This window comes from Hibiscus syriacus, unplaced genomic scaffold (assembly GCF_006381635.1).
Source record: "Hibiscus syriacus cultivar Baekdansim isolate YM2019G1 unplaced genomic scaffold, ASM638163v2 tig00111745_pilon, whole genome shotgun sequence".
In the NCBI taxonomy this organism is placed as follows: domain Eukaryota; kingdom Viridiplantae; phylum Streptophyta; class Magnoliopsida; order Malvales; family Malvaceae; genus Hibiscus; species Hibiscus syriacus.
In genome coordinates this window covers 940289-951771 of record NW_024063168.1, presented here as the reverse complement: position 1 = coordinate 951771, position 11483 = coordinate 940289, and the positions used below count along the sequence as shown (strand labels likewise).

General features: G+C 33.6%; 2 protein-coding genes and 1 pseudogene across 2 annotated transcripts; 1 reads left to right on the top strand and 2 right to left on the bottom strand.

Moving 5' to 3' along the window:
* The first annotated feature begins 77 nt into the window (after positions 1-77).
* LOC120169099 (ribosomal RNA processing protein 1 homolog) lies at positions 78-1887 on the top strand. Its single transcript, XM_039177319.1, has one exon. The coding sequence runs from the start codon at positions 144-146 to the stop codon at positions 1824-1826; it is 1683 nt and encodes a 560-aa protein (XP_039033250.1). The 5' UTR covers positions 78-143; the 3' UTR covers positions 1827-1887.
* A 2298-nt stretch (positions 1888-4185) lies between these two features.
* Positions 4186-4581, bottom strand: LOC120169060. The gene has a single exon (XM_039177281.1). It carries the CDS (start codon positions 4579-4581, stop codon positions 4186-4188), a length of 396 nt encoding a protein of 131 aa, XP_039033212.1.
* Positions 4582-8965: 4384 nt separating this feature from the next.
* LOC120169092 lies at positions 8966-10422 on the bottom strand (annotated as a pseudogene).
* Between the last annotated feature and the right edge of the window lie 1061 nt (positions 10423-11483).

Genomic DNA, 11483 nt, shown 5'->3' with positions numbered 1-11483 from the left:
AAGAGCGGAACTATAGATTGTAGTTGTCAAGTAAATTCATCTTTTGGCGGTTCGTTCCTATTTCCAAAATTATTCCTAGGGTTTTTTTTAGCTCGCTCTTCTTCCGACGACTTCCTCTCCCAACAACTTCTTCTGAATAACTTATGAACAGCCTCAATATGACCGGATCCGGTGCCGGAGAAGGTCCGGCCCTTATAAAGCAATTAGCGGCTTGCGACAAGTCGAGCCGAGACAGAGCCGTACGGTCTCTCCTCAAATCGTGGCTTCCTTCACAGAGTGAAGTATCTGACGAGGAGATGAAGAAGCTCTGGAAAGGTCTCTTCTATTGCGTTTGGCATGCCGACAAGATGCTGGCTCAGTCCGACCTCATCGAAAAGCTTTCCTCGGTTCTTCCGGAGCTCGAATCAGGTCTATCTCTCCAATATTTCTCTGTTTTCCTTCTTACAATGCGTCGCGAGTGGACCGGGATTGATAAGCTAAGGTTAGATAAGTTTTACCTCTTAATTCGTAGGTTCTTGAATCGCTTTTTTGTACTGTTGAAGAAGTCGTCGTGGGATTTGGAATTTACGCGCAATTCGATTAGGATTTTAGTTGACGGAACATTTCTAGCTGACGATAAGTTTCAAGGGAATGGCGTTAATTATCACATTGCTTCGGTCTTTCTTGAGGAAATTAGGCCCTTTCTTCCATTAAGAAAGGAGATTGTTGAGGTTCTGTTCGAACCATTTGTTGGAATCTTGGGGAAAGTGGGTGATAAGGTTTTGGTTGGGAAGATAAGAAGTAACGTGTTTGATGTGTTTGTTAGAATGGGAAGGAGTTTCCTGGAACTTAAGAGGTCTGAGGGCGAGGTTGATGATGGTGATGATGTGGTCGTTTTGGGGACAATCAGCTTGTTGATGGGGTTCTCCACAAAGTTTTATGAATTGGGTTCTTCAGTAGATTGCGGTCAGGGCAATAGGAAGACTGTATTAGCTCTACATGAGGAATTCTTGAAGTTGGAGAAGGATTTGATGTCATTGGGTATTTATATTTCAATTCCCGAGGGTGAAGAAGAAGACGAGGTGCCTGAATTGATACCTATTGCTAGTGATGTTGATGTTTCAAATGATGGTTCAGAGCCAATTGAAGTTAATATTAATGATTCTGCAAAGAAGGCAGTGAAGAAAAGCAAGAAGGGCAAAAGGTTAACTGGGGGCAGCGGTAAAAAGACTAAGAAAAACAAGAAAACTGAATGTAGCCCTGCAGATCAAGAGAATGATGTTAAGTTACCTGTGGAGGTTGCCAGTTCTAATATCGAGCAGAATGGTGATGGGGATTCATTAACATTTACTGAATCAGTGGTATCTAACCTTCAGCTCCAGTTCGAGAGGGTTGCGGCGGAAGTGGGCTTTAATGGTGATGCCGCAAGTGCTTGCGATTTGCCAAAAGTTAATGCTGCCGTCTCCAAGAAGAGAAAGAGAGCAAAAAGTATGGATGGAAAAAAATCTCAGAATGGGGAGCTAACCAGTGGAGCTGACGGTGAAGGTGATGGAACTGCAAAAACATGTGAGAATAGCACGAAGAGGGTAAGATTTTCAATGAAAAACAACTTGGTTTGGAAGCCCCACAGTCCTTTACCTCCATTAAGTTTGAGGTTACCTCCCTCCGTTACTCCTAGAGGAAGTGCACTTAAGCAAGGGATACCTCCAGGTCCTATAAGGGAAATGCCTGCTGTGACTAAGAAGACGAAGAAAGCTATATCTGTGAAGAAGGCTCGGAAAAAAGTAATAAAGAGTATGCATCCTATGGTCAAATGCACAAAGAAATTGAAATCTACGCCCTCTTAGCAGATTCCGATTTGTGAGTTTCTTCTAAATTTGGTAATCGTTATCTCGTGTTTCTGAGTTTAAACCTTCTATAGCTATATTACTTGGTAGAGATTTTGATCTTTGAATTCTGAAGTTGGTTATGCTGAAAAGATGACTTTTGATTGAATTATATTCTTTGCTTTCTGGTGGTTTTATAGCATTGATTTGTTGCTTTATATTCTTTCTTATCTGTGATATTTTTTGTGACTAATTTAGGAATCCAGCTATTCATCGATCATTGATACGAACCTTCTTTGTCTAATCTATCTCCTAAAGTATGCTACCCAGTAATTAATCTTGTCCCCTGCTTCTGGTCAACCTGTCATAAAGATAATCCGCAAAAGGGGAAGAGTAGCAACTTGCTTGGGAGAGAGGTTCCATTCTATTCGGGTATTAATTCTAAAAGGAAGCACCGTAATTAATACCTAGTCTATAAAAAGTTTAATGGTAGCCCATTAGACATAATATAATAATACATTGTTTCAAACATACTAAGCTAAATCCATGGAATGATCCACGGAAAATGTCCACTTTTTTCCATTGAAGCCCAGCAGAAACATATTAGTTTTTGGTCGGTACACTGTCAAAGGAACACCGAACTGCAAAATTAGGACTATTCTTTTAATGTTTAAAAAACTAGGGTTAAGAAAAGGTTTTTGATTTGTCAAGGGAACATCTTCCTACTTTCCATAATGAACCAAAATCATGGTATACAAAAGATGACACAAAAATTGTACCTACCTTTGTCATGTACGTGTGCCGGGAGCAAGGCTTTGCAGTGTTGAACCATGGGAGTTACGACAAAAACTTCAATATATCGCCACGATCACTTCTTGAATCAAATGCAATCTTCGCACCCTTGTCGGGTTTTCTCTTGCTTGACAACAAAATGGTCTCTTTTTGAGTTCAAAGTTAAAGATTTGTCATTGTATTTTGAGTTAAGAAAATGTTCGCGACGTAAAAGGGAGCAGAAGAACCATTGTTTGTGTGTTCGATTGTGTATCTTGACTATCTTTCAAACGAAAGTTTTCATCAATCCACTGTTGCAAATCTTTTTGTGTGCATGTGGGATGATTACTCTTGTACTCACATAGTGTTTTACGTATTTGATTTGTCATGATTGATTTTGGATTTTTTTTATATGTGAAACCATGACTGATTTTGATTTGGATTGACTAATTAAAAAAACGTTCGATGTTATTTTTATAGTGGTTGATCCTTACTATACATAAACTTGCATTAACTTTAAACTATTACTACTACTAGTACTACTATGTATATATGTCATCATATCAAATAATAATATCATCACGTTAATTTTTCTGCTTTTATAACTAAAAACATTTAATTATTTTGTATAAAAATATATCATTATTTATAAGAATTAAAAATAAATATATTTTAATTTATTAAAATTAGGATCAAATTGAAAGAATATATAAATAACATGGACTATTTGTATAATTATACCATCCAGGTAAGCATGTTAATTGTTGTTAATAGGCTACGTGTGTTTTTCGTCATGCCTGTTAACGACAAGTGACCAATTTGTAACAAAAGATAATGGTAGTGATCGATTTGTAAATTTTAAAATATCAATGGTGAAAACGAAAACTTACCCAAACATTAGTGACTATTGGAGTAGTTTACCCTATTTTTTAACTAGTCAAATGTTATTATTTAAAAATCTCATATTTTGCATGAACTAACTTACTTTATCAGTTAAAGGAATAGTTGTTTTTCCTAAAGGTCACAGGTTCAAGCACCAGCGATTGTAGTAGGGTGATTGAGCGTTCAGTGTTAAATGATTAAGAGTATTTAGAATAAATATTACTTTGTAATCACTTTAGCTTAATAAAAAAAATCTCATATTTTTTACCTGTTGATCAATTGAGTCGTTGCATGATACCAGGATGTACCGAGGGGGTAGGTGGGGCAGTCGCCCCCTGAAATTTTAAAATTACCTTATATTTAAGATTTTTTCTATGTATTTTCTATCCAAAATCTATTGTTGCCGTTAAGTTCTATAAGTTTAAGTTTGCCCCATAGTTTCAACAATAAAAAAAGGGTAAATTTTACTTTTAGTACCTAAATTGTTACTCATACTCCATTTTAATACCTAAACTTTATTTTTTTCAGACCATATGTAACGTTTAGTTTAAGTTTTAATTTGAGACTTCAGCATCAAAAGATTAACATAACTGTTGAGGGACTGTTTTTATTTTTTCAATGATGTTGTGATAAAGTACCTAAACTAAAGTTAAGTACGATTTTAAAAAACTAAAGTTTTGGTATCGGAATTAAACAAAAATAATAGTGTAGGTGCCAAACGTGTAGTCTACCCATTAAAAACCCAATAAGGGGCTGGTCTAATGACCTGTCTGGTGAGTTGTGGGCTGAGATGGGGATGAGTTTCAAGAGAAGAAGCGATGTTAAAAGCCGCAGAGTAATAGTTTTCGAGGCCCGAAAGACCTAACTTAAGGACATGGCAAGCTTCCCAAAGCTTGGAACTCTCGTCCATGTACTCATCGAGCCACTTATCGCCGACGGGAAGGTGGAGCTTTTGGACGAGGAGGAGTAGGTGGGAATGGAAAGATCGAAGAAGGGAGAGAACCCTTTGAAGGAACTGGATTGACAAGAAGTTGTTGGAGAGGTAAGCACGTTCGAGCTCGTCTATGCTACGACTCAGGAAGCTGTAGAAGCCATCGACGGAGCTTGTGGAAGATGGCTTCATTTGTGGAGGAAGGGGAAGAGTTTTGAGAGTGAAAATTTGTGGGCAGAAAAGAAGGGTATGCAAATACAAATATATGCATTCTCCATATTTAAAATCTATTTAGATACTTCAGTGTAAAAGGTTGAATTTATCGAGCCATCTCAATTGTTCGAAAAATTGTTCTTCTCTTTAAAACTTCTAAGTTCGAGTAAATGTTTTGTACAATGTGTATTGTCGGTTATTAAAAATATTATGAATAGATATTATCTTATAATTATCTAAATTATTTTTTTTTTCAAAAATCCCGAACTCAAACAATTATATTCTCAGAACATATATATACTCATTACTAATGATTAAAATATTATTCTAAACAATATATTATCCAGAGGAGAGCCACAGACTCTAAATATGAACCATAAATTAGACATAAACTCTACTTAGAAAAAAAAAGAATAAAGTGTACGCCTAAATGTTAATTTATAATTATATGTTCATTCTTTTATAATTTTAAATTTTTATAAATTAAATTAACGGTGTTCATCGTTAGTGGTGCTTATCAATACTCGTAGAAGACCTATCCCTAAAAGTTTATCTATAGTTTAGATCAAATTATAGTTTTAGTCCTTTTAATATACTCAAATTTAAGATTTGATTCTTACATATTAATTTGACATAATTTATATTTTTATAACTTATAATTAATCTAAATAGTTAATAATACTAATTATTCTCTTTAAAATGCTTACGTATATTTTTTCATAAAAATATTTGTTCTGATAAAAAAATCAAATTTCAATTTTTAACTAAAATAGTTATAAATAATTAATGACATTATTTCTTAAAGTCAACATTAAAGTCCCGGGTTCGAGCATCGGAAATTTCAATTGTGTGAGCGTTCAACGTCGAAAAAGTTAGAAGTTATCTTTGAACAGATATTGTCATGTACTTACCTTATTAATAAAAAAAATATAAATATTAAATATCCGAAATGCGAAGGCCAAAATTATAATTGGAGGGTATATTTTATGAAACATTTGAAATGGAATAGGAAGTGCATTTGAAATGAATATAATTATTTGAATGTTGTTTATTTAATTTAAATAATTAAATTATTTAAATAATGTAGGAGTTGGATTTGGAGGTCTCGTGAACGGGACAAGCAAAGTGGATGTTGGTCTTTTGAGATTTTCATTGGAGAGGGAAGAGGAAGAAGCGTTGCATTGATTTAAACGCCCATCCCTTAATTTTATCTTCCATCTAGAACTAGGGACTAGCAGCACAGCCTTTAGTTATGGAGTTTATTATGAAGATTATAATCCACTTGTAGGGGTGTTCAAATTTTCGAACTAATTCGGTTAATCGATCGAATCGATTTAGTTTGATTAATTCGATCGATTAACGATTAAGAAAATTTTTAAAATTCGATTAACGATTAATTCGGTTTGAAATCGATTAATTAACCGAATTAAATATATATATATAACTAGCCCATCAGACAACCCACTGCTCCATTCCATTTGAAAGTTAAAACCCATTTAAATTTTAAAACTCAAATGTCCAAATCAATTTTAATTAAATGTAAACTTTTACCTTGCAATCTCATCTCACGATTCTCAGTTTCTCACCACCCGAGCTTTCGCCTTTCATCAAACCCTCATTCCCTCTCTCTATCTCTCTCTCGTTCTCTCTCAGTCTCTCTAATCTCAGTTCTGCTCTCTTAATCTCGATTCAGGTTAACTTTCTAACTTAAAAATTCTAGATTTTTTATTTGATTAGTTTACTTCTCCCCTAAAAATTTTAATCACTTGTTTGATTTAGGGTTTGTGATTTGATATCATTTTTGTGTTTGAGATTTTTACTCTTTTCTTGTTCTGGGTTTTTAAGGTATCCGATATTTCATGATTACGCTTTCCTTGTTCTATTAGTTTCAAGTATTTATATTTTCCTGGGTACGAGAGATGTTAGGTTAATATGTTTTGTTTTAGCTTCCTGGTGAGTTTTGTAGTTAGCTTAATTTATTTTGGGTTCATGTTTTGTTTTCGTTAGTTTCATTTGTGTGGGTCGAAGATCAAAAGTAGCATATAGATTTTTTTATTAGGCTGAATTTCTGTCTAGGTGTATATGCTGCAGCATTCCTAGTCTTTTCTTGGTGGTTGTCATCAAAAGTTTTTGAGTTTTTGTGTGCTGTTGAAGGTTTTAAATTCCAGCTGTATGGGTAATTGCTTGTTTGTTGCTTCTGGAGGGGTGAAATTTATAGGTTGGTAATGGTATGGGCTGCTGCTCTGTAAAGTTGTGTATGTTTGTTAATTGTTTAGGGGTGTTTACTTCATAGGGAGTTCAGGTGATATGTGTCGGGGGCCTAGCGAAAATGAGAACCATAGGTGTTATTCATGGTTGTTTAGATCGTTTGATTGACAAATTTTCTAGGGAAGAAACTAATCGTATAATTTGATTGGCAGATCGTTTGATTAGTATGCATTAATTGTAAATTGCATTATTACAATGTATTTTTTAGTTTATATATATGGTCTTTTATACTGTATTTTTAGATTTAAAATAATATATTTTTCTTGTAGAGATAATACAAATGGAAACTTTTTGAGAGGATTCAATTGGTGCAAAAGGAGTATTTTGAATACTGTTTTTTTGTGGTAATTTATTCCCTTACATTCATTTTAATTTCATTAGCCAGATTAGTTATTAGTTAGCACAGATCTGATGAAGTGATGATGTTTACTGAATAAGATTGTATTACATTAGATTGAGTTAGCTTAGCACTTATAATTTTAGCATTGGTTGATACTTAATAGATATATTTGATATTTATACCTTGGATTGTTTTTGATGGTTCGAATTGAATTTTGCATCTCTTTATTTCTATGCTGTGCACTGTGCAGGTAATATGTTCTCTTAAGATATGAATAATTCTGCACTTAATAGAGAACATCTTGGTTGGTATGGCAGCAACAGCAAACAACTTAGTAGTTAGCACAACCTTCTTCATGCACAAACACTTAAAGTGTAAATTGTTTGTATGCTAAATTATGCTTGGTTTGTATACTGAATTATGATTCCAGTTTTGCATTATGCACTTTGTTCTGATTTATTTTGTAGAAGTGCAGTATTGTTGGTTTTTTGAACTAAATTGATATATACAAATATCTTATTTTAATATAATGTTTAAATCAAATTAATTAGATATTGTAAACTGTTTTTTAATTAAAAAATATTAAATTTGAAAATTCTAAAAAATTTCGGTTAATTCAAAATAACAGAATTAACTGAAATTTATTCGGTTCGGTTAATACTTTCATAAAAAAGTTCGGTTCGGTTAACGATTAAAGAAAAAAATCGATTAATTCAGTTATGGTTAATTCGGTTCAGTCGGCCACAGTTTTAACCGAATGAACACCCCTATCCACTTGTGTAAATTTTTAGGTTAAATTACACGGCTCCTCACTCTATTTTACTCTCTCTTCTATTTTGCTCGTTGAACTTTCAAATTTTCTAATTTGCTCACTGAACTTTGTAGATTGAATCATTTTGCTCACTCTGTCGTTAACTTTTTAACGGCGTTATGATGTGGTACAGGAATCAAAACGATTTCGTTTTGAAAAACTAAAATATACTCTAAAACGATGTCGTTTTGGTGAGTAAAATACGAGATAGAGTAAAGTTTAATGACTCATGGTGTAATTTGCCATTTTTCATTCTCTTCTCCATTTTCTCTTCGACGGCCACCATGTCATTTTCATTCCGGCCACCGTTGACCACCGTAGATGGTGGTCGTTTGGTCCTAAAACGGGATGGGTCAGTTCGTCTCGACCCCTGAGTTCAGATCTGGTGGTTGTTTCACCGGAAAATATCCAAAAACCCGTGAATTTGGACTGAAACATTTTGATTTCCTCACTTTCAATTTCATATTTGTGGACTTCGGAGCAACTTCTGACAAAATAGAGGTCAGATTCGAACTCACGACGTCGAGACGAAGCGATCCATCCCATTTTAGGACCAAACATCCACCATCTACGACGGTCAATGGTGGCTGACAATGGCATTCAATTACCCTCCATTTTTATTTTATTTTTTAATTTTTATATTAAATAATAATAATAAATGTCACGTAAGTAGCCGTTAGAGAGAAAACGGGGAGAGTAAAATGATTCAATTTGTAAAGTTTAGTGAGCAAATTAGAAAAATTGAAAACATGATGAGTAAAATAATAGAGAGAGTAAAGTAGAGTGATGAATGTGTAATTTACCCAATTTTATAAGGGTAAATTACACATTTAATTCCTAAACTATCATTTTTTCTATTTTAGTACCTAAACTGTTAATTTTTTTCAAAATCATACATAAACTATCAGTTTTAGTTATGGACAAACTACATTATTAGTCCCCCAACTTCTAAATCATAAAACTCTTATCACTTGACCACAATTCCCTTGGACCTCAACTCAATCCCACTAACACTAAACTTGGTCTAACTAATTTATGAAGTCTTTTGGGCTGAACTTTGGGTCTCGGGTTGATACAACTACTGACCCAGGATTCGGGATGTTATAGGAATACTGATCACAACGAATTTTTGGCGCATGAAACATAGCTCAGAATGCAAATAGAGTACTAAACAACGTAATTTGTCCTCAAACTCCATTGCAATGAAAAACAAATAGATATGCAGGGATTACCATTGTTCTTGTCCGACAAAGGAAGGCAAAGAACGACATGCATTGTAATCGCCCCCCTGGAAGTTCACCAACCAGAAGTCTGGACTCAGCAAGTGTCCTGCTGTTTTCAAGTATCTTTCCGGCATTAATTAGCTTCACATCCTGTATTGTCTTGGGGCAATTTTCTTTTTCTGCAAACAGAGAAGAGTACTTTCATATGCAAACAGAAGCCGATTACACGAAATCACAATATTACAACCAACAATACCAGGAAGTAACTGTGTTCGACATATGAGTTCAATCATAGTAGAACATGAGGAAGGTATAATCCTTCAAAAGCATGAAAAACTAAGCAGCAAATATATAGCACCTAGCTGCAGTAAAAACGTGTTTAGAAGAACCCATCAATTGGTCTAAGTAGAGTTAAATGGAACGTTGTTCTTCCTAGAGGTCTTAGATTCAAGTAGTTGCACACAATAAAATTATGAACATGCTATTAAAAAAATCAAAAATTTAGATTACACAATGGAATCTGTATAACATAGGCGTTCTTGAAAGGCGGACAACAAAATAAATCAGAGAAAACTTTGGTACTCAAGAAACCAGTATGCAATAAAAGAGGTGAAAATGGAAAAATTAGGGTAACCTTTAGGCCAGTGGGCAAGTATTCTCTCTTGAGAGATGCAACAGTTGTATCTGGACTATACTTGCTTGGACCAATATCAGTTCCATCTGCAAGCCTGAATTTGAGCTCCACTAAATCTCCTCCAGCCATTGATGTATTCTCTCACCTCAATCTCTCACGTTAATCTGGGTTTCCCCCCCCCCCTCAACCAGATTGAATTAACCCTTCACTGTAAAGCCTTCTTCTTTTTCTGTGCTGAAGATGTTTAAGAAACAACTGGAATTTGCTTCTTGTCAAGAAAAACTAAAACTTTCCAGAAGAAACGAGCAATAACCCATATTTTTTGTGCAAAATTCCCTGCAAATAGTTAATCACTTGAAGCTTGAGGAGATCCCAAACTCCAAGAAGGGAAAAAAAGAAGAAATTTTTAGTATGAACAAACAAGAGTATGGAGAGGAGGAGAGAGGTTTGCAGTTTGATGAAGAAAGAGAAGAATGATACCACCCAAATAGGAACTTTTCAACTGAGATTATTGCCTGAATCTAACCGAAAAATCTAATGACATGGAAAGCGACACTTTTACATTGCCACTCGTGAATAAACCCCACTTAGGTAAAACTCCATTAATGTATGTAATCTGATGAACACAACACTCATCTGTTTGAAATGGAAAACATGTAAACACCTTATTAATTTTTTATTAATTTTGATTATTTAATTAAATTTATTTTTAATCTAATCAAATCTTGACATGTGTCACCTTCTGATTGGATTGAAATAAATCAGAGATGAAGTGTGTTTTGGGAGGATTCAACTATGATTAATGTATTCAATAATTCTAAAATACAACTTGTTAATATAAGATCAAGAAAGGCATCAATCGATTGCAATAGAAAATCTTATCAAATTGTAACTCTTTAGGTTAGACAAAATAACATTTTAGGTTGAAAACCGAAAATATTATATTTTCACAAACATTTTCAATTGTAAGTCCTAAACCCGTGCAATATAACTCTTTGATTACAACAGAGAATGTTACAAATTTATATAGTTTTTTAAATTTAATATAATAATATGTTAAACTAAAATTACTTTAAATTAATCTTAAATTAGATTGCTACACAGGAGAACTACCCTAATATTACTTAAAATCAATTTCTGTAACATGTTCAGGACACGTCTCACGTTCATGTAATTTTGAAAATTTCATTTAAAATAAAAAAAATTTAAAATTATATTTAAAAAATCAAAAAAATTGGAAATTTTAAAAAACCCCTAAATCTAATCCATGTACTCATGCATGTTTTCGCCCTTACTGTCATTATCGTCGATCGAACCTCCACTCGGTTGTGTCTCCGCCAGAAGATCATTTTTGATTGATAAAATTAAAAATCGATGGTAAAAAAAAGACTAAATAGTTGAATGACCCTTAATTTTGATCGCATCAAATCCATAATTAGCACGATATGATGTATATGTTATTTGTGTAGTCTATTCGATTATCTCTTAATTAATTTATGTAGCATCAAATCCATCAATTATTTTTTTATTATAAAATACTATAATTCACACGTGAATAAAACTCTATAAATATTTTTTTTTACTTAAAAATATTATTCTTCACTT

Excerpts from the sequence above, each read along its gene's own strand:
- LOC120169099 (XM_039177319.1), top strand. The coding sequence starts at position 144 with ATGAACAGCCTCAATATGACCGGATCCGGTGCCGGAGAAGGTCCGGCC.
- LOC120169060 (XM_039177281.1), bottom strand. The coding sequence starts at position 4,581 with ATGAAGCCATCTTCCACAAGCTCCGTCGATGGCTTCTACAGCTTCCTG.